General features: G+C 46.5%; 1 protein-coding gene across 1 annotated transcript; it reads right to left on the minus strand.

Annotated features, from left to right (window-relative positions):
• Positions 1–737: 737 nt before the first annotated feature.
• On the minus strand, positions 738–22021 carry si:ch211-194b1.1 (protein Wiz). Its single transcript, XM_034295156.1, has 18 exons — positions 21795–22021; positions 20952–21143; positions 20663–20846; positions 19476–19593; positions 18710–18858; positions 17052–18611; positions 14011–14217; positions 11435–11887; positions 10885–11265; positions 9003–9056; positions 8197–8655; positions 7535–7960; positions 6938–7423; positions 6239–6787; positions 5814–6028; positions 4098–4368; positions 3838–4003; positions 738–3694 (listed from the first exon to the last, which is right to left on the minus strand). The coding sequence occupies exons 2-18, from the start codon at positions 21075–21077 to the stop codon at positions 3337–3339; spliced, it is 6162 nt and encodes a 2053-aa protein (XP_034151047.1). The 5' UTR covers positions 21078–21143; positions 21795–22021; the 3' UTR covers positions 738–3336.
• Between the last annotated feature and the right edge of the window lie 1837 nt (positions 22022–23858).

A 23858-nucleotide genomic window follows, 5' to 3' on the forward strand; every position in this document is an offset into this window, starting at 1 on the left:
TTTTCTAACTTAGTCTCCCATCTGAAAAACTCCAAGCAGGAAGATCTGTGTCTGCCCAACTGCCTTGAAGTTTGCGACGCCATTCAGAGAACGGGGTTTGAATCCTGCACGCAGATTACACCAGGGATCGCACGCAGTGGCAATCAAGGTAGATGGCTGAAGATTGGGTTTCCTGGTTCAGAAAGCAGCATAACATGAACCAGAATAGCATCGGATGTGCTTAATTCAACATTGACTTCATGCCCAGAGAACAACATCGGATGTACTTAGGAAGCCATGTATCTTGACTTCAAGTCTCCTGAGTCTGCTGGGAGTTGCTGTGGGGAAGCAGAGCCTTAATCACAAATTTATAGGAAACAAAAAGAAAAATAAGCTTCTTCATATTCAGCCTCAGACAAATATTTCAATGAATGTAATGCCCACAGACTTTAATTCTGAAAAGTGAAAGGATAACGGTGAGGGTGGGGGCCCTGATATCAGTTGAGGTTTTTACACGGTACCCAAGACCAGTCTGTTACGTAATGTGACCGTGGAAAAAAGAACTACATAAATGCAAGTTTTATTGGTTTGAGCCCTTAAGAGACCTTCTTCAGGACGATTATAGTGTATTACATTTGTCACACAGCTCCTCCTGCTGGCCCAACAAATGTTAATAAAGTATCCCTAAACATTTGTGAGAAAAACATGACATTCAGAATCAGGCATAAAATATAAGGAAGACTAAATTCACAAGAGGCTGAGTTTGAAATCACATTTAATGTTTGTTCAGGAGCTGATCGTGAACCTCAATCCTTTGTGTACAGTACAATTCTTTCATCTTTTCATCATATCACCGTCTATGCTCTGCACACACTCCGTCACGCGCACGCATTCACTCACACACTCAGACACAAGCAAACCCTATGCAGCCAGTCCAACCAGCTGAGCAATATAGACAGTCTATCTTAAGGAGGACTTCGTTTTTGTTTAAACATCAGTGGCTACTCATCTCACACGGTAACACGGTCACAAACCTGCCGGAGGCTAACTATCACTATGTAAACACTCACTGGTGGAGAAAAATCTGAACGTGCAAAAGTGGTCCCATTTAAAGACGTATTTAGAGTCCTCTGATCTAAGGACATGACCATCACTAATGCTCTCCTGTCAATCGCTCCCCATCCTCACGATTCCATTCTCACAAGCACCAATGTTTCATTTTAGAGAAACTAACTAACAGATAAAATAAAATAAAAAACTCATCTAGGTTCACTTTCCCCAACCGCAAATACAGAAATGCACAGAGCAATAAAAAAATACATGGCATAGAAGGTTGAAACTAAATCACGACAAAAGGAATTAAGATCACATTTGTTTGTAACTAGCTGTTAATAAAACTGTTAATAGCTCTAATAGCGTCAACAGTTTCGTAAGTACATGTAGTTATATATACGTATCTATATTTCAGAAAAGGGATGGGAGATTGCTAGGGTTAAACAGTCATGTTTTCAACATAGTTTAATGCTGGAACTAACTTGAAAAGTTAATTTCCATATGGACCCTTCAGTTATTGCTTCACTTCGCAGGCAATATGAACACTTATCCGAAGCAATATTTGCGTCAGAGCCTCACCTTCATGACAATGCTGCCCATACATTAGAAGCTGTTCCAAACAAAGGTCATACGTAACGGGTCTGGATTTAAGGTCCCCAATGTTTCAGAGCTCTGACAGAAAGCATCCTCCTTTCGCAGGCGTCACACACTGGATTTCATAATGGGGTGGCGCCAACGGAGTCCAAAGACGCCAAGGCCGCCTACTTATGTCCCTGTAACAGTCGCTCAACTCTGTGGTTCACATGGGAGACATTGGATCCAGATGAATCAATTAATGTCCGTCATCCAATGAGGAACTTTGTTTGCTCAGTAGCTGTGCAGAGGCCCTCCCCAATGAACAGGTTCCATGTAAACAGCTTACAGACGCGAGACCAGCAAGTAAACTCACTCTTTGGCACATCCTTAGAGAATGGCGACTGCAGTCAAGTCCTGATGAGACTCAATGTTAAGCCATATCCCATGATTAGCTAGAATGCAGCTACGGAGAGGTCCTGTGTGTTAGCTACTGTTTGCCTCTGTCTCAAGTTAAAAAGTCACTGACAGATTTACATATGCACCTCTTCTGCAACAAAAAAAACCCACACACAAACACACATAGCTTATGCACTTTGACAAAAGTATGTCATTGAAATCATTTTAAACATTCCAATGTTCTAATTGAGCCTTAAAACAACCTAGTTTACCTAATTCAAATGTATAATAAATAAAGGTTTTTGGGTAAGGCAAGAAAGAAGTGTTAACATTTGCACGTCAGCATTGAACCTTGAAATAGTGACTTTCAACAGTTCTATGGAACTTTTCATCTAAGAATAGATGAGATTCAATAAGAGCTTAAATGCTGTTATATTGACAGCAGCCAATGTAGTGTTGATGTGGGTTGTAGTACTGGGTACATGGAACTATGCCATAACAGAGTTATCTCAAAGGAGATGTGTATTAACAACATTCGGAAAACAAAAAGGGACAGTTAGAAGTTACTGTGTGACTGCGCCAGTCAGTCTAACACTAAGGTGAATGGGACGTCCCTCGAAGGCGCGGCTTCCACTTCAGCTTTCTTCCTTTGCTCTCAATGGGCCTTCTCCTTGTCATCGCCCCAAATCAATGGGGCATTCAGTTAAGTGCTCTGTGACATTGTCTACTTTAAAAGTGCCTTATCAAAATGAAAGTGTAAATGCGTACTTTAAGTCTGTACCATAGACTAAGCATGAATATAAAATACACTATTTCAACTGCTTTAACCCTTATGCTAAGGGACCAAAGCAGGAGCCATAGATGTACTCATTTAAATATTCAAATATAAATGGGTAGAGCCTCTAAGGTCTTTGCAAAGCACCGTTTAGAGCCGGGGGAGGGGCCAAAGTTCAATACTAGGGTGGAGTTGACCTCTCAGGTATCACTGAGCGTCAGGAAGGATAACGCTCCACGATACAAACTGAACATTCAGGTCAACCATGGCGAAAATGAAGCAGAAACGGTACACCCGCAAAGCCCGGGACAGTCGCAATCGCACACTCCGGTCCGGAGAGCACGGGTTCCCATGGCGATGGGGCTTCGTAACAGTCTGCAGAGCTGCCTAGGCGAGGCTGGGATTTGAGAGCTCTTTGGAAGAAAACTTCTCCTCAAAACACTTCAGCTTGTTCCCAGTGTTGAGGCAAAAAGAAACCAGAGTGGATGGAAAGACCTACGACGCGGCATGGCAGTCACATGACCGAACAAAAAGGGGCGTGGCAATGGAAATTAGGGTTACAACGCGGTGGTGGCGACCGGGATTGGGGCCGGCGTAGGGGCGGGCTCCGTCGAGGCTGTTGCCATGGGCGTGGCCGTGACGCCCGGAGCAGCCACAGGGGAAGGAGGGGGGCTGGTAGGAGTGGGCACCGTGGGAGCTGTGGTGTGGATTGGGGGCGGGGCGGAGGTGGGGTCAGGTGTTGCGGTGAAACTGGGGGTAGCAGCCGGGCCTTGGGTCGGGCGTGGGTCCGGGGCCGGCTGGTCCGTGGCAGAGGGAGCAGGCTTGTTGTAGTTCAGGTTGAGGATGTGCTGCTGGAGGTGGCGGATCCAGTCCTCCTGCACAGACAGGGGCCCCTGAAACTCCACCTCACAGAACCTGGCGGAGAGAAGAGGAGAACACGTCGTTCCCACTCCGTCACCTTCACAATAAAAGCCTTTCTCCGGACCAGAGCAGTTAGACAGTGCCCTACATTGGAAGCGAGGTATTCTGGGTAATCACCAGGCTCCACCGGCACTCACCGACACTTGAGGTTATAAATCTTGCCCACGACTTTTACCAGGGGGGTGCAGGGAGGTTTGGGCACCAGGGCGGGAATGGTGCTGGTGCGGGGGGGCTTCGGGGAGCCACTGTCCCTCTCTCCTCCCTCTGAGTGAGATGGATGTTTAGGAGGTCGCCGCTCAAAGCCTGGAGAGGAGGAGAGCACACCTGGGCTGAGCGAGAGGAGGACACGTGTGTGTGTGTGTGTGTGTGTGGGAAAAGGTGCGCGCGCCACACTAACCTCGGGGCAGGCGTACGTTGAGTTCGCTGCGGGCCACCTGTGCATGTGGGGAGAGGGCGTTGGAGAGGCGGGCGGGGCTGCTGTTGCACAGTCGGGAAGGGGGTGTGTTGACAGCGTCGCCCTCTGCTGTCCGGGGTGAGGCCACAGTGAGCTCCCGGCCAATCCGCCGGGCCTGGGCCAGTCCCAGAGCGGCCCACTGGGACGAGGAGGGTTTCTGGGAGTGCAAGGGGGGGGGGAGGTCAGAGTCGGACGATGGGGACGAGCAGCTTTTCTGCAACACAGAGGTCGAGAGAGGGATGAGTGCTCCTCATTCAAATAGCTCTGAATGTGTCCCACTGCAAGGGATGAGATCGTCTAGTGTCTGTGAGTGTCAACTTACAAACAGGGGAGCGACAGTGACACAAATACACTAAATCAGGAGGGAGGGAAACGTCTTTCTTTAAAACGACGATCTGTGGGCCTCAACCATCTGGCTTCTATAGCAACCATTAGGTCAACATCTAATTCTGTTGTGTCCCGTACAGGAGAAATATGCTTCTACGAGATTATTTTGTCTGATCTACGAGATTAGTAATCTGACAGTGATTTAAATCACAAAATGGATGGTGGAGGCGGAGACAACATATTTTTCAGTGTAAAACCAATTTAGTCACTGGTGTTGTTTGAGCAAGCTGGTAAGTTGATTTATATTTGCCAAGCGTTCTAAAAACCGTAAAAGGGTTGTTTACTTAAAATCTAGAGATTCCCAAGAGATTCCATATGTTGAAACTAGTCTGGAGGAGAGTGCCCTCTCTCTCCCTGTAGTGAGAACTCAGACAGCTTGTAGCATGCCTTTGTGAACTGTAAGATCTGCTCTGTTGACTGGTACAGAAATCTGTGAAGTTTAGAAATTATTAGTACTTCTTTAAAGCATTTGGTTGACTAGATAATTTATTTTCTATTGGGTTTTACTAAGTAAATGTGTACTTTTCCATGCCATGTAAACAAGTGCTATTATTTTACAATGGCAGGCATCCAGTAGAAATGGGTAACAACTCCCTGAAGCCTTTCTATTACCTTATTTGCCTTGTTTTGGTTGAAGAATAAACTTGTTTGATTGATGAATTACTAAAGTCAAGTCTGTTCTGAAAAGTGGAAATCCAGAGCTATCAGGAACAGCAATTGGCGGGAGGTTTCTAACCCCTTGGCAGAAGTTTATTGGGGAATCTGGACAACAAGGAACACATGTTCTCTGGTAGAGTAAATCACACCAAATGAGGATCTCGCATTTATCTCAACCCATTGCTCATCGACTGATATTATGGTTCAGTATGCCTTGGAGTCAGACTGTCTACATTTTTCACACAATTATACAAATCAGTTTGCACTTGTTCCACCAGTAGGCCACCCATGACAGGCAAACGCTATTAATCTGCCTGTTTGTCTGAGAGATTTCCATTTTAGGATTTGTATAAACTAGATGATACAGAAGAGATTTTTCTCTGCTTCTCTATACGTTTACTAGGAAACTGCCCAGAAATGGAATGAACAGTGTTGAGCATTTAATCAAAAACCACGGTCCAATGCTGCAGCTTGACTGTGCGTTGTGTGCACATTGTCCTGCTGCTAACTCTGAATCAATACAAAAAGACAACTGCCTTCGCAAACACATTTAAAACACTTTACGTGGAACATTCAATTCCCACTGCAGGCCAAATGAACTGAATCCTGCCTCACCTTTTTGGGGGTGGAGCGGGCGCTGCCCTGCATGTAGCCACGGTGCATCTCCACCACCTTGTGAGGCCTGCTGCGCATCCAGGCACTCAGCGTCTCGATGGGTGAGCCGTTCACACACCACTCCGTCACGCCAAACTGACGCAGGTGGGCTCGCGCATGGCTAGCCAGCGCCTTTCGGTTCTCGAAGTAGAACCCGCACAGCTCACAGCTGGCATCTGGGGAGGGGGCCAGAAGATGACAGGAGGCGGGGGCTGCCGTCAGTCAGAGCTAGGCATGAGCTGAAGACATTTGACGAACGCCACGAAAACACAACTGACGGGACATGAAGCGCCGTTCTTTCCTAAATGCCATTAGTCAGATCTGAGAGACCGCGAGCGAGGAAGACCACGCCTCTTCGGCGTGTCAGCGGTGATGTCATGCCTTACCCAGATGACCCCCCGCATGCTTTTCCGGAGAGGACTTCCCTTTGAAGGAGAGGTCGTGTGGCGCGGGCGAGAAGGTCTTGGGCTGGGGGTGGGGCGAGGATCTCCCCACCGTACGACCCTCCTCTGACAGGGATCTTTTACCCAGCGGGGACACCGCAGAAAACTTCCCGGCGGGAGGCGTGGAGGAGAGGCCTACCGCCCCCAGGCCGTGCTTGTGGAGCCGGGAGCCCGAGTGCAGCAGGTTGAGGGGGGACTTCCGGGACAACTTGGGGGACTGGTAGCCCAGACCCCCGACCAGGCACTCCCAGGTGGGGCTGCTCCTCTGGCTGGATTCCTTCTTCACCCCTGGGCCCGGAGGTGAGGCACCTCCCCTCTTGTGCATCAGCTCCCTCAGGGTGTCTATGGGGGAGCCGTTGACCGACCACTCCGTGATGCCCATCTGGCGCAGGTGGGAGCGGGCGTGGCTGGAGAGGCCTTTGCGGTTCTCAAAGTACTCCCCGCAGAACTCACAGCGGATGTCGCGAGTGGGCTCCGCCTCGTGGGCTGTGACTGCGGGAGGAACAAAGGGAGCGGCGCGAGAGAGAGGAGGGGAGAGAGAGAGAGAGACACAGATAAACAGTAGGAAATAAAAACAGGGCATCACTTCGGTGCAGATTCTTATCTCAAGGGGTACCAGACGGTCTTCCAGTTTGGACTCACCCAGGTTTAGAGGGAGCATGTTGTCAGAGCTGCTCCAGCTGCAGTTGAGTGGTTCCGAGGCATACGCCCCCCCCACCCCCCCAGGCACGGAGATCTCCAGCTGCATCGGCTCCGGCTTCAGCTTCACTATGAGCCCCGCGGAGGACGACGGCGCGGAGCTCATCTTACGGACCGTGGACTGGCGGCTGGGCGGGTGGGCGAAGGCGAACGGGAGGCGACTCAGGAGGCTCGGCGAGGAGGAGGAGGACATGGGAGAGCGAGGCGGCCCTGGTGATGGAGGAGGAGACGTAAGGGGCTTGAGGGGCAGGGCACAGGGGAGGCCTCGGCGTGTGATCAGCTCCCTCAGGGTGTCTATGGGGGAGCCGTTGACCGACCACTCCGTGATGCCCATCTGGCGCAGGTGGGAGCGGGCGTGGCTGGAGAGGCCTTTGCGGTTCTCAAAGTACTCCCCGCAGAACTCACAGCCGATCTCCTTCACGGGTTCACCTTCCGGACAGATGGAGGGGAGAGATTACTTTCGACTTGACAAGCAACACATGTTACTGAGAACAGGAGAATGAGTGTAGTATCCACCAGAACGTGTGAAGACAAACTCACTGTGGGGTATGGGCAGGAGCTCTCCACCGCTCAGACGGAAGACTTGTAACTGGGAGGACTTGGGACGTTTGGGGGGCGGGCCAAACACTGAGGAAGCTGAGGCAGAGGTAGCTTTGGAACCATGCCTGTCCCCCGTGCTGCTGCCTCTGTAGTGGGGTGAGGTGGAGGCGAGGTGAGAGCGTTTGGGGGAAGAGAGGCCTGCGTTACCCCTGAGCCCCTCGGGCTGCAGAGCACTGGCCCTGTGCTTGAAGTCATCCGTGTGGATGAGCTGGTTGAGGAGGTCAATGGGGGAGCCTTTAGACTCGGAGTACTCGACACCAAAGTGACGCAGGTGGGCTCGGGCGTGGCTGGAAAGGCCCTTCCGCGTCTCGAACCAGGCACCACACAGCTGGCACACTATGTCCTTGTTGGGGTCCACCTCCAATGCTGCGCAGATCAGGAAAGGTATGGACTTATTAGGGATGACTGGACTTCAGACACCTTTCCAACCTACGCATTAATCAGAAGGGGACCAGAGGGAGAGGGGGAGAGAGAGAGAGAGAGGGAGAGAGAGAGGGAGCACAGACACACTTACTGAGGTTGAGAGGGGCATCGGTCTCCTGTGGGGCCCAGAAGGGCTTGGCAGTGAGGTTAGAACCGGTGCCCTTCATCCCACCAGGCTTATGGTCCAGACAGCGCAGGGGGGAGGACACTGGCAGCAGGGAGGATATTGGGGCCTTCCTCACTACGGGAGAGGGCGAGCAGGACCTGATTATGGAGGAGGGGGGGGGCGGGGGAGGCCACGGGGGACGGGGTGGAGGACGTTGGCACTTTCACCGCTTTGGCCAGGATGGAGAGACGGATGGGTTTCTCGTCTACGTCCGTGTCTTCACAGCTCTCCTCCTGTGGGGCAGGCGAGGAGCGAGGTGTGTTCTTGGTGGCAGGAGACCGGGGGGAGGGAGGCGGGAAATGCCCGTCCAGACTGCGCTCCTTAGTGATCTGGTAGAGGAGGTCGATGGGCGCCCCGCTGCTCTCCGACATGCCAATGCCAAGCTGACGCAGGTGGGAGCGGGCATGGCTGGAAAGGCCCCGCCTGGTCTCGAAGGGGGCACTGCACACCTCACACTTCAGCAAGTTGGACCCTACAACACGTTGGGGGCCACAGTGAGAAAGGAAGGGGAGGTGTCCAGGTGGCCGGCACACAGAAACAGAACAAGGACTCAATTCATCTAGGCAACTTAATGCCAATTTACAGTTTTTTTTTCAATTCACAGTTTAGCATTTTGGTGTTTTATTCCACAACGTACAGCTTTTAAATAATTACTGGGACAAAAAGATATACAACTGTCTGCCACCTAACAAAGCCTGCGGATCCTTGGGGACCTTTGTGTCTCATCTCGTTCTATGTGTGGTTCGGTCTCACCCTTGATGTCATCTTTATCCCTAAGGGAAGGGCTTTCTAGGTTATGGGAAAACAGCCTCTTCCTACCTGGACTGGAGGTCAAACTGTCAAGGACTGGCATCTGCTCCTCCTCCTCCCCACCTGAAACATACACCAAAATAATGTCATAAATGACTAATTGACCTGATTGGTGATCGCTGGATCAAACTAGTAATAAAATAAAAAATGCATAAGGATTTGTTTCATGAACTAACAACAGAATAATATATAAATATATTATAGGCAAAATGAAATCAAAATGTTTCCGTATTAATACAAAAAGAATGAATATTCAACTGTTATAGTAGAGAAGATACTATGCCATTCAAAAGCCAGCGGGGCTCTAACAAATTATCAGTGCTTCAGAAACGGTCTGATAAATAAAATGACCGAAATCACCTGTTATAATCACATTTCGTTTTCTTGCTGTAGATTACATTTTGTAATAACCACACATGCCTTTCAGTGCTATGGTGCATTTCTGGGACAGAACTACCATTTTCTGCGACAAAACGATCAATCATAAGCGACGTGTGTAGACAATGCTTTTTGTCTGGTGGGCGGCTCTGCGCTTGTCAGTTGATCTTGTCTGCGCACACAGAGAGAATGTGACACCTTTGATTTTTCACGCTTTGTTTGCATCATCAAAAATGGGACCACTGCAACACAATTCTACCTTAAAACTACGAAAAATAAGTTGCACAATTTCGTCTTGAGTCTTCGTTCAACAGTAACAAGTAAACGGACTCTTATAAGTGACACTGGGATTTATTTTAAGATTTAAATAAGTTTCGATATGATAACAGATTTACTACTGTAGCACGCTATTCCTGTATTATAAGCATGAAGCAATACATTCATTAAGATTACAACAAGAGCAACCACATTCATGGTAATCAAGGAAAGTAAAATGGCGAGGATTTGGTAACTGTAGGTAAATTTGGAAATCCTGCAGTACTGAAAATACTGAACGTCATTCCAGGCGCTCAAAATAAATCACACAGAAGAAATATCTGACAGTCTATACAAAATGTTGCAAAAACAAATTCCAGCACACGTGATTGTAGTGGTATAACTCCCAAACAATTACAAGAATTAAGCATTTCTAGCCAATACACTGACTTTGTGTGTCTCACCTTTAGTCCGCGACAGTGATTTTATGGTCTCATAAGATTTGAGTTTTTGATGGCGTCTGGCGACAAATTTGACAGACAGTAAGCGATGCGGGTTACATTGCTACGTGCAACAATTAAGCCAATGTTTAAAGGGCACGGATGCCTCGATCGTTACGGTGCGTGGTACTCACCGGTCAGTAGCTGCAGTGCATCGGACTCCAGGCAGCTAAAGCCAGGCAGTTTTTCCGCTATTGTTTGTGTCTGCGGGGAGGTGGAAGCAGCCATTTTGCCCCCATACACACTAAGCTAAGGCGTGACCAATCGAGCAGAGGCGGAGAATGGGACAATTACACTGAGCGCCACATCAACTATTGGTATCTGGAGCTCTCCTAATATATTTGATTTACACTAATACTTAGTCCTAAATACTGCAGTTCATTATAGACAAGCAGTCTGCTGCATCATACAAGTCTCACAACCAGGGAACTGAGTTACAACACCAACGGTCAAAGTGCTACATCAGGCTAATATCCAATACAGAGCAGTTGCAAAACGATTGCACAGAATTGATTTCATCATTCAGTCTCCCTTGTGCATTACATAGCCTCTCTAGTTATGACTGAGTTACCACATTCGGCACCAAGACATTACTTTGCAAGTCTTAGTAATTTCATACCAACCCCAACCTATTGTACCAACCAGTCAAATCACAGCCAGACCACGATGTCCTACTGATAAACCTCAATGCAATTATAAAAGGCCAGTCCATAGTATACACAAGAGACACACACACACATATATACACACAAACAAACCTTCAGGCTCACTAACGCTGCTCTCTTTCTTCCAAGGTTGACATGGCGACGAGGGAGGCAGGTTCGAGACTGAGGCACCTGTTGTCTCTTCACCCTCCTCCACTCCCCCTGGCTCTTCCTTATCCGTCTCCGGGTCCTCGTCCTCGTCCTCCTCGTCTGAGGCTGGGTTGTGTGGGGGGGCCATGGGGAGGACCAGGTCAGGGCGGCTGGAGAAGAGCTCTCGGAGGATGTGAATGGGCGAGACGGTCACCTCCCAGTTAGTAATCCCGAAGTCCCGCAGGTGGGCTCTGGCGTGGCTGGACAGGCCCGCCCGGGTGTCGAAGCCAGCACTGCAGAACTCACAGCGCATCACGCTGAACGTGTCCGGGTCGAAGTTGGCAACTGATGAGAGAAAGGCACGTATGTGGTTATCAGTTCGCTGACCATCTGCAGGCCAGCAAGTCCACCCGGACCGATACCTATTGTCACCTGATTACATGGTGAATTACAAATAAACTGCAGCGCAGAACAGAAAAGGCTGTAACAAAGCCATAATAGAGATTCAAGCTACCTTTTTTCTTCTTCTTCTGATAGGAAAACTTCTTTTCAATGGCATTGACCTCCTCAGGGGATATGAAGTGGCGCACGTTGTAGCTAACGCCCACCCGGTTGAGGTGGCCCCTCACGTGGTTGGCCAGCCCGATGCCATTGTGGAAGCGGTCAGGGCAGTACGGGCATTTCCTCTCCACTCTCTTCAGGGTCCCAGTCTCGTCATCCATCTCCTCATAGTCCTCGTCTGACACGCCCTCCGCCAGGAAACGCCGGATCTTCTCTTCTTCCTCTTCTTCTTCGTCGTCGTTATGCCCATCGTGGTCGACATCGCCGTCATTTTCAGCAGCAAAAACCTTGTTGCTCTTCTTTTTGAAGACAGCCTTTGGCTCCTCATCCTCCTCTTCCTCTTCCTCTGCAGGCTTTCCTTCTGAGTAGCATGTGACTAAGCTCTGTTGTTTTAGAGAAGAGTCCTCTACAACAGGAAGGAAAGGGACGAAGCATGAGGCTGAGCGGAGGGGTTAGAGCGACCATTTTAGAAAAGGGTTAAAACCCTCACAATCCAGCAGTTATATGCAGACACACCACTGAACAGAACACCTTACAAACTTGTGTGTCCCATGCTGAAAGTACGTTCATGTTCAAGAAAACATTTTAAATATTATATGATGAAACTGACAATCTGACTGGACAGATACTGATCTGTAAATATGCATACTGAATGTTAAATGGTACCTATCAGGTATTTTAAATATCATTAATATTTACAATGCCACCACAAAGTATTCAGACCCATTAATTTCTCCACATCGTGTTGTGATACAGACTTAAAACGTGATTACAATTATATTTTGAGCACAGAGGGCTCCATCATTGGAACCACCAACACATGTCCTAGAACTGGGTGTTTGACCAAACAAAGTAACTGGGCAAGGAAGGGCCTTGATCAAGAACGTGACTAAGAACCCAATGGCCACCCTAACAGAGCTTCAGAACTTCTCTGCAGAGACGGGAGAACCAGTCTACAGCACTCCCATCAATCAGGCCTTAATGGCAAAGTAGATAGACATACGTCAGTCCTCAGTAAATGGTATATGACATGCTGCCTGAAGCAGTCTGATGAAACCAAAACAGAACTATTAGGCCTGGATGCCAGGCACTACATCTGACGAAAACAAGGTCCCCCTCATTACCTAGATAATATTGTCCCTACGGTGAAGCATGATGGTGGGAGAATCATGCTATGGGGATGTTTCTCAGCAACAGGGACTGAAAGCAAGGTCAGGACTGTTGGAAGGATGAGCAAAGCAAAAGTTATTGAAGCAAAACAGGTTCTTGAAGAAATCTTTAGCCAGGGCACACAGGACCTCAGAATAGGGTCAATTTTTCAGATGGCCTGTGACCCAAATCACACAGCCAGGAAAACACTGGAGGGGCAAGACCGTGAATGACTTTGAGTGGCCCAGCCTAAGCTGTGGGAACACCTGAAGATTGCAGTTCACTGACAATTTCAATTAAATCTGAAAGAGATGGATAGGATCTACAAGGAAGAATGAAAGAAACTGCCCAAATTCAGGTGTGCAACTCTAGTAGATGGATACCCAAGATGACATGAACCTATGATCACCGCCAAAGGCACTTCTACAAAGTACTGAAAAAAGGTTTGTATTTTCACTTCATCATTATAGGGCACTGTGTGTAGATTAACAGAAAAAGTATCTATTATAAATTAAGTCCAATAAACTATACAATGTGGATAATGTTAAGGGGTCTGAATACTTTCAAGGTATTGTTCATAAATGCATGTACGTTTTATACTTCTGTCTGTTATGTCTTGTTTGTGTCAGACTCCAGGAAGATTAACCTTTGTAATTGCTTAAGCTAACTGGGATCCTAATAACGCAAATACAAAAAATACTAGATTCTTTGCTGTGCCAGTACGTGGCTCAATCTGTAATAGCAGATCCTAGGTTCATCCCATGAAATAAATTAGCTACATGCTAAAATGACACATCAAGGATACAATTAATACTAAGATGCTAATATCACACTCAAAGACCCTTAAAGGGGAACATCATTCACATGATCACTGCATTAAAATGGCCAAGCTCTTCCAAAAACACAATGTTCCAAATGAAGTGACCTTTTCTGAAAGTGACCTGCCCCTGTCTCAGACATATATATCCACGATGCACAGTCCCAAGAAAATTAGGGAGGTGAATGCACTGCACTCCCTGTTTCAATAGGTTACAATAGATTGTCACTATTCCTTTGTTTCAGAAGGTGGGCACTTCTCATATGGACGGGGACTTCAGGCGGGTGATCATGTGGCTGTTGTTCTCTTTTAAGAACCAGGGTGGAAACGGCACTATAGAGGACATTCACACAAACGCAACATGAAAAAAAAACAACAGTGATAAGGTGCATTGGGGGGGGGGGGTGAAAAGAAACAGACATTTATCCACCTAACAACTGAGCCTCTATAACGATTAGAAGAGAGCACTAGGAAGATAAGGTGGACTACATTGGATTTGGTGATGGGAGCCATGCATCACTGTGTGCCAGGTGGCTACTCTAAGATCTCAGCCTGTCACTCACCCATCGCCTCGCCTCGCTCCCAGCAGCCAAGGTAAGAGAGAGGAGTTTGGCAGTCAAAGCCGAGGGGCTCAGTGAGGACAAGGGGGAGCGAGTGTCTTAGGTGGGCCTGCTGCCCCTCAGTCAGCCCCAGGTGCTCTGCTGCCCCCCGCAGGCTGGCTGTGAAAGTGCGTTTCAGTTGCATGGCCAGGGCGGGCACCTCCACCAGGCCTGCAGTGGAAGCAACGGGCGACCCAGGTTCAGTTAAGAGCCCGACAGGTACTGCTGGGCATAGTCAGTGACGCCCAAACCCAGTGACTGATCTGCTTGTGGTGGTAGGTATCTGTCTAACAGTGCGCATGCATGAAGCACAAGCCATGCAAGTGAAAACAATGTGAATACCCACAGGGGCCCTATTTCAGCCGCCATTACGGTAATTCCAGTGCTCTGTGTGGTTGCCCATGGACTGCTAATTTATAAGTCTTATATTAGCTCAGATGGGAAGGTTGGAAATATTTGAGGTGCGTCCTAAAAATGCAATGTGAAGTAGTGATTTCAGGCAGCGCTGGTACAGATATTTCACACAGGGCCAAAGAATGCAGCGCAGGCAGCCACATAACCTACTGTGCACAGACCTGTGACGCACTCAGTCCATGTGAGTAATGTGCCTGTAAACTTTGTACTTGGAGAAATATGAAACACATTTTCTTTCATTTCATTCAAACTAAACACACCCTCCCGTCCTCTAAATTAAGTCTGGTTAAAATGTTGAAAATGTTACCATGCAATGTGCACATCTATATGGTTAGAGCAGTATAGCGCTGAGTGGACGCTCTCCCTTTTGGTTGATCAATATGTGCGTGACTAGGACTGTACAGTTACATCACATCTAAATCTCTAAACTGACATGTGCAATATTCATGTAGCAAGAGCATGCAATATGTTTGAAACATCTCAGCCATGTGTAATGTATGTTTTATAGTTTTGTTTTTAGGTACTCCCTACACAAAAGCTCCGCCCCCTGTCAATTTGGCGAGGTCTTCCTCCTCACTGTTAGATATACAGCCCCAGCAAAAATTAAGAGACCACTGCACCTTTATCTTTCCTTTCCAAAAAAGTCGAAAAGGAAGGTTTTGAGTGAGGAACAGAAGCGTTCAATTTGCAGTGGTCTCTTAATTTTAACCCTTCTGTTCCTCACTCAAAACCTTCCTTTTTGACTTTTTTGGAAAGGAAAGAAAAAGGTGCAGTGGTCTCTTACATTTTTCCAGAGTTGTATTTATATTTCTATGAATCAAACAATCCACAAAATGTTTTGGATCTATATCACAAAGAAAAATTGTAATCGCACTATTCTATAGAAATATTTATAATTTGTTTTGCTCACATCATGAAGACCTATCTGTGGCCTATCAGTCTATACCACAGACTCTGGCACACATGAACTGCTGTAGCATGGGTGTGATTCTGCCCCATTGCTATTTAAGCAAGCCCTCCACCTTTCCCAGTTTCTGTCTATATCAATAAAAAGCATAAAACAAAAATGTCACTTTGTTTTTAGACCATGTCAATAATTCATATATGTTTTGATGATATTTTGAAATTTACAGAAGACCTAGACATTATATTTCCAAAAGTATTTGGACAATTACGTTTTGTGGCACACTAAAATAATACAGTAACCATGACGTTAAAGAGAAAACTTTGAGCTTTAATTTGTGGTATTTCCAGCAATATCGGACAACCCATTTAGAAATCACAGCAGGAAAGGAGAGACAGAAAGGAAGAGACATGGTGGCTGTGGCTCTGTGGTGGTGTTGTTTTGGTCAGTATGGCTCTATGACCCTGGAACAAGCTTACTTGGTGTTACTGATGGAACTGCTGACAGTCAGCTGCACCATTTTGAAGTGCAAACACACATACAGCTCCGGAAAAAATGAAGAGACCACCGCACCTTTATCTATCCTTTCCAAAAAAGTTGAAAAGGAGAGTTTTGAGTGAGGAACAGAAGCGTTCAATTTGAAGCGTTCAATTCCTCACTCAAAACTTTCATTTTCAACCTTCTTGGAAAGGAAATAAATTATTTTCCGGAGCTGTATGTTCTGCTCAGATCCCACCTAATGCCTCTAAACTCACTGGACAGTGCTTGATCATGCAGCAGGATAAGGACCCCAGAAACACTGAGTTTGGATAGCAAGAGGTTTTTCAGGGTCAAAATGTATAATGTTCGTGACTGTCCATGTGAATCTCACAAACTGAATGCAGTTAAGCATGCCTTTCACATGCTGAAGACAAGAAATAAGGTAAAAAGGCCAAGAAACAAGTCGTAACTGAAGATGGCCAAGGAACATACCCAGCGCCTGGTAATATCCATGGGTTGCAGACATTGGCAGTAATTCCTTGCAAAGAATATGCGACTAAGTGCTAAATAGGACTAGTACAGGGTTAACTTCATTTGTATTACTGTATCATATCAAATCCAAAGTGCTGGAATTCAGAGTCAGAAGAATTATAAATTAAAAAATATGTTTCACTGTCCAAATACTTTTGATTATGTATTTATCTTCATATTGAAGCCAAGCTATTAATTGAAACTATTATTTGCAAATATGAGATAGGTCTCCATTGTTATTTTGTTTATATTGGCCCATCTATCAATCAAATGTGTCAACTATAGCGGACACATTTGATTGATTCCATGGCGATAAACTACATAAAACACCATAATTACACATAATGAAACAACCACATTATCTAACCACTATGTTCCAATGTACCAGTGAAAGGTTGACACACAAACACGACACACTTTCTAACCTATAGAACTAGAATGCACCCTAGGATTTCCCACTGCATATGGTTTGTTAAAATAGTAGAACATTAGAGTACTATTTTATACAGATATGCATTTAGTGTGGCCATTGTCTAGTGTAACAAAAATGAAAGATTAGTCTGTACATTAGCATGAGAGTAGTGGAATATGTGAGACACTAAAGACTGTCTAAAGTATTGGCTTCTTTCTGTATTTAAGATGGTTTGAGAGGATACTTGTTGCATCTTTGTCTCACCTCGGATTGATCGTGCCCTGGTGAGCGGTTTGGACCCAACCATTTCTTTTCTGGTCATCTCGCTTGCCAGGTCATTGCTATGGCTCTGGCTTTGTGCATCTTGGCTATCAGATGGCCTGCAGTCCAGCCTGGGAATTGGCCGGAGGTGTTCTGTCCCCACCCTTCCTCTCCTATTGGTTCTCTTGTTCCCGATGGTCTTGAAGGCTACCTCCCTGCACTGGGGAGCTGTAGCATCATTGGTTGGTTGGGACTGTGTGCCACTGTCCTCTTCCGCTGGGACCCAATTAGACACAGAAGACCTGCAGGCCTTCGACTGGCTTTGGCCCTCGGTTTGAGGGACGTGCTTAGAAACATTTTCACAACTTGGTGTCGAGGAGGAATCTATTGGGGACCCTGGATAGCCCATCTCTTCAGGCCCGTCACCACTGATGGAGGTCTGGGCGGAGTGAGCCAGGTGTTGGTGCTTCTTCAAAGCGATTTGACTGGAGGCCTGGAAGGCACACTGGTCACAGGTGAGAGAAGTGGAGGCCCCACCACGGGAAGGTCCAGGTGGCTCCACGAGCGTGAGCTTTGGTTGAAATCGCGGAGAGGCTCGCTGCAGACCAGAGGGTTTTCTGTTGTGGGTTTTGGCATGGTTGGCCAATGCTTGGGAGGTGCGTGTACTGAAGTCACACTTGAGGCAAAGAAAGCGACGACTGGCTGGTACTTTGACCTTTGCTTTGACTGGGGTTTTGACTTGAGCTTTGACTGAGGCCCCGACAGGTACGGGTACCGAATCCGGGACTGTTATTGTAACTGGAGCAACCAACGGACGTTGGATTGGGCGGGCAGGTTCGGTTACCTTCATCTGCTCGCCCAGCGTGTTCTCCGCTTTCCCGCCACCGCTCAGCTTCCCGATCTCCTCCACGATTTTCTGCCGAGACTCCTGGTGTCGTCTGTGGTGGTCTGCCAGCGCCAGCCTGTTTGGCAGGTTCCACCCGCATTCCACACATCGAAAACGGCCACCCTTTCCTCTGCCCTCCCTACTCAGACTGTGCTCTTCCATGTGCTCCTGAAGGTAGACCTGCTTCTTGAAGTAAATACTACACTCCACACAGGTGTAGATCTCTTGACTTAGCTCCCCCACTCCACCTTCTACTGTTCCACTCCCGTCTTCCACCTCCTCAGGCTTCTCCACAGCCTCCTCCTCCTCCTTGAAGTCGTAGACCCCTCCACTCACCTTTACACTGCCCACGCTCCCTGCTTTTGGACACGCACCCCTTGCTTTCCTCCCAGCCCCTGAGGTGCTTTCCCAAGCGCACTGGCCAGAGAAGGGCCTGAGCAAGGCCCTCTTCTTCTTGCGGCGCTGGATGAAGGTGCAGTGGGCCCAGGGTGCCGGAGGGGGGCTGTCTGGGTCGGAGTCCCCAGGAAAGGTGTAAACATCCCGCTCAAGCTCCTTGTCCATATCGGGGATGTCCTCTTCCTCTCTTTCCTCCTTCACGTGGCACACCTCCTTTGGTTTAACTTTGGACTGAAACAATTCAGCTTTCTCTGAAACATTCCAGACTCCGTCGTCTAACACTGTGGATTGTCAGGAGACAAAAGGCCATTAGAAAAAAGGAGGTTTTGAGAAAAGGCTATGTTTTATTACATGCTCGATAGCCCTCCGTTATGCTTACGTTCCACTGAACTGGGCTGCGCTTCATTTGGCTCCCCACTGTGTGTGCTAGTTTGTTCTTGGTCCTGCCGCTCCATGGGGCTCTGTATGTTTGTCTCGGTGAGTAAGGACTCTAGATTTTCAGGTGCTTGGTCATCGTCACTTTCAGGTCTGGACAAAATAAACAGAGACACATTTGCACCTAACCTTAATATGTGTCTGACTTTATTTCCCCTTTCTGATTCACTGACACTTCACTGCCATTCTCAAATCCAAGTCCATGAACCAGCATCTGTCCGTGGAGGAATGTCTGCCAGTCTGTGGAATATCCGTTACTAGTTATCTCCAGTCTGCTATTTAATGACTACCACATATAGAGCACTTACTGTTTTACGCATTTGGCTCTAGGTTTAGAGCTGGGGTTCTGAGGAGCACATACACATCTTCTGTTACCGTCTACCACATTCACAGGCAGTGTAGGACATGTTAAAAGGACTGTGACATAATTGCAATTGCGTCAATGCATATGTTCTCTAGTTATTACTTGATGAATTTCCCAAAACAATTCTGATGCATTTCAGTCCCTACAAACCACAGGCCTAAATCTTTCAGATTACAATTAGTTTGACCTGATCTATGATCACCTGATCACTAAGATTTCTTTTTTTTTTTTTGGGATTATTCTGCCCAGATTCATCAAACAATTGTTTTCCAATACCAACAACTGCTCTCAAAACAGAAATTAACAAAATGTGTTCCATGGACAGACCACGTTATCGCTATCTCACCTCAGTCCAGAAGAGGGGGATCCTGGGCTGTGAGCGGCCAGACCATGAGGATTAGAAAAGTGCTGTAGCTCCTCCTCTGACACACAACGTGACAAAACAGACAACAACGGGAACATCACTGGTCGGCCGACCAACGGGGAAATTCACAGCCAAAGATGTCAAGTAGTCATTCCCCAGTGAGAGACAATACAAGCACACGGGTGACAATTTACACACTTTGGAGGTGAAAACAAACACAGGTGTGGGCGATACCCCACGTTTAACTGGTCGAACAACACACAGGAAAGCCCATAACCTGAACAACTGACACGACACAAAAACAACACACATAACCTGAACAACTGACATGACACAAAAACAACACACATAACCTGAACAACTGACACGACACAAAAACAACACACATAACCTGAATAACTGACACGACACAAAAACAACACACATAACCCAAACAACTGACACGACACAAAAACAACACACATAACCCAAACAACTGACACGACACAAAAACAACACACATAACCCGAACAACTGACAAGACACAAAAACAACACACATAACCCGAACAACTGACACGACACAAAAACAACACACATAACCTGAACAACTGACACGACACAAAAACAACACACATAACCTGAACAACTGACACGACACTAAAACAACACACATAACCTGAACAACTGACACGACACTAAAACAACACACATAATCTGAACAACTGACACGACACAAAAACAACACACATAACCTGAACAACTGACATGACACAAAAACAACACACATAACCTGAACAACTGACAAGACACAAAAACAACACACATAACCTGAACAACTGACAAGACACAAAAACAACACACATAACCTGAACAACTGACAAGACACAAAAACAACACACATAACCTGAACAACTGACACAAAAACAACACACATAACCCGAACAACTGACACGACACAAAAACAACACACATAACCTGAACAACTGACACGACACAAAAACAACACACATAACCCGAACAACTGACACGACACAAAAACAACACACATAACCTGAACAACTGACACGACACAAAAACAACACACATAACCTGAATAACTGACACGACACAAAAACAACACACATAACCTAAATAACTGACACGACACAAAAACAACACATGGACGTAGAAAAGGCCTGAGATAGCTACCGTCTAGTGTCTCCTTCTCAGAGTCAGAGTCCCAGGTCAGGGAGGAGGGAAAGGCTGAGGGCCTGACGCTCCTCTGTGCACTCCTCCCTGGTTCCACCCAGGACAGGGGGCCTTCGCTCCTCTCAAAGTCCCCATCTCCACCCCTGGACCATAGGTTTCCACTCAGGGTGAGCTTGTCTGAAACCTGTTGGTGACCACTGGATTCTGAACTGTGCACTTTCCCCCCCCCCGAGTAATGCCTTTTTTCATGAAATGCAGTATGTGGTAGTCATGGTATGATTCCCCTTACCTGTAAGGTGCTATTAAGGAAGGTGTTGGTTGTGGTGTCCTGTGTTGAGAAAGAGGGTGGGGGCCCATAGCTGGTCACTGGGGTGAAGGAATCCCCGGGGGAGAGAGAGTCCCCCTCTGGCTCCATGGTCCCGTGAGCACAGTATGGCGACCCACTACTGACCACTCAGTCTACATTTTGTGTTCCATTACCCTGTTCTCATATACAGCCACAAATACATACACACACATCCAGACAGACCAACACAAGGTATGCTTTCGTAAAACTGTCATCACCCAGAGCTAAAAGAACTCCAGAAAAACATGTGTGGTGCACATGTTTGAAACAACTAATTTCAAGGTATTGAAGAAATATGCATGTCACTTATTCAAGTTATCGGACACATTATGCACACATTATGTTGGCCATTTGAGTTACTACTTGGAATTCTTCAAACTTTCACAACACAGCAGGCAGCAGAAACCAAAATATCACACTCGCACAGAGACCGTGACTATTACTATGACAAATTGCATGGGATGTGGTGCCACCTAGCATAGCGCAGTAACGTCATAGTTTCAGCCCACTGCAATTTTGGGACTGTCTGACCCATTTCACAATGCCTGGATACATTGTGAAAATATAACATTTTCCAAATGGCCACGTACAAAAGTAGACGTGTTAAGGCCTTCTCGCTTCGCTTAAGATGAATACAAATGCAGCTGGTTAATTCGAGGTGGAACAAATATATATCGCTGCATGGGCAGTGAGCATGGATGTAACAAACTACGAATATTAACATTAATTTAATCTTAAATATTTTCATGTTATAACTCCGGTTATTACAGCGTTGTAAATACTCACGGAAAACGGCCTGCAGGCCATGGCTTGTGTTCCGAAGAAAGGTCTTGTTTACACACTGTCCTCCATGCTTTATATGAAACGAAGCAACGAATTTCCTCTGTCCATGAATGCACTAAGAGTCGCGAATATGTTGCTACATTACATGTTATCACATCAGTGCAAATGTTTTACCATTAACCGCTTGCAGAGACCACACTCGACTCCATGTTATTTGCCTGCAGGCACGCCACGGCTACGTGAGTGACGTAGATGGGAAACAGTACGGTCAGGCTTTCCCACTCAAGTCCATGTACAAAATAGCGTGCGGCACTACTCTAGCAATACGGTATCATGGTGATACAGCTTGACCCTGGATAGCTTGATCGCAGTGATTGACTGTGGAAAAGCAAACGTGAAGTTCAGCATCTGGTGAAGTTCCACAATTGCATTATAGATCTAATTAAAAATACTACAAGTTGAACATAATGATTACTATAATGAAACCGGCGGTCTGATGACTTTCCATAAATAAAAGTATTTCGCACATCATTAGATTCAGCTCATGATCAAGTGTCAGTCACAGCAGTTATCCAACTATTCAGTTAAACACTACAGCCCTTTTCTTTATGAGACAGGTGTCTCCCCTGTCAAGTGATCACAACAGAGTTGTTATTGTCTCTTTTTGCGCATTTGTTTAATTTTTAGAGGTACGATCACATGGAAGGAATTAGGCAGGGCTAAGTCTTGATCCTTGGTTAGGTTGTTAACAAATGTATACTCTCCGACATCCTTGGATAGTCTTTGGTTGTGGTCCAGGCGAGTTAGTCATTTTGTCAGCAAATGTAAAACAGATTGTCTCCAGGACCAGGATTATCAAGGATTGAGGATTAGACCCACAAAATGGACCCCATGGGACAAAACCTAACTCCAAAGTATGATTGTGGCAATATGAATTATGTTTAATATTACCAATTCAATACAATTGGTATTGAACATGTTGGACACCATCAAAAAGGTCAAAAATCTGGGAACTAATTGAGGAATGCTGTGTACAGCCCAGAGGGCCTGTAAATCGTGGCTATGAAAAGTGATCAAGAAGCCTGCATTCATGACTAAAGCCTCAAAAGACACAAACCTGTTCATTTATGTGAGTGTAAATAGATATTTGGTGTATTAACACGGGAGGCATGGAGGATATGGTCATTAGTGTAACCAGGAGTGGAGGCCTCATTTAGATCACTAAATTCTACAGGCCTGACCAGGACCTTATCTCAATCAAATCAATATCAATTCATTTATAAAGCCCTTTTTACATCAGCGGTTGACAAAAAGTGCTTTAACAAAACACCTGGCCCTTAAACCCCAAGGAGCAAAAAACAACAGTGTTGCATTTTCAGTGGCTAGGAAAAACAGAGCGGCAGCTGAAATCGTCAGGTATCGTCTTGATCTGCAACACAACCAGGAGGACTTTGGACAGGGACAGTAACGAGTCTATCAAGCCTGGTACTCCGGAGGTGTGGCCAAGACCTCATGTCCTCCTAAGTTTAAAACAGTGCATTAGACACGGGGGAGGCCCCGGACAAGGCCCAACAGGCAGGAAATCAATCCACCCACATTGCCAGGCATTAACCAAAGGGACGCCCACCAACCGCAGTAGTATTTATTTTTCACTTTAATTAATATTTTAAACCAAAATAATGTAGTTGATGATGAATATAACATTCACTTTCTCTAAATGTAATGGATTGACACAGGGTCGGACTGGGACCGAAAAACCGCCCGAGACTTTAAAATGCAGACCGGCCCAGGACCCGTGTACAGTTGCTTAATACAAATAAGCTATATAATAATAATAATAATTCTCAGGAAAACCTGGGCCGTGAGAATGGTCTCGTACTTGAGCAGACACTCAGTAAACCCTTTTGCTTTAACTCGCACTGTGGGCTTAACTGCTGTGTAATTTCCAATCTTCTCTAGAATTAAAATTAGGTCTACAAACAATGCATTCCCCTGCATTCCCAAATGACCCAAAATCTTTTTTCAGGGCCACATCTTTGGCCCACCAGTGTGTTTCACCTATTGGTG

This window comes from Esox lucius, chromosome 11 (assembly GCF_011004845.1).
Source record: "Esox lucius isolate fEsoLuc1 chromosome 11, fEsoLuc1.pri, whole genome shotgun sequence".
Lineage (NCBI taxonomy): Eukaryota > Metazoa > Chordata > Actinopteri > Esociformes > Esocidae > Esox > Esox lucius.

Coding starts and splice junctions, on each gene's coding strand:
- si:ch211-194b1.1 (XM_034295156.1), bottom strand. CDS start 21,077: ATGGAGCCAGAGGGGGACTCTCTCTCCCCCGGGGATTCCTTCACCCCA. Junction 7,424..7,534: donor GCTCCTGCCCATACCCCACA/GTGAGTTTGTCT, acceptor TCTGTCCGGAAG/GTGAACCCGTGAAGGAGATC. Junction 3,695..3,837: donor ATTTATAACCTCAAGTGTCG/GTGAGTGCCGGT, acceptor TCTCTCCGCCAG/GTTCTGTGAGGTGGAGTTTC.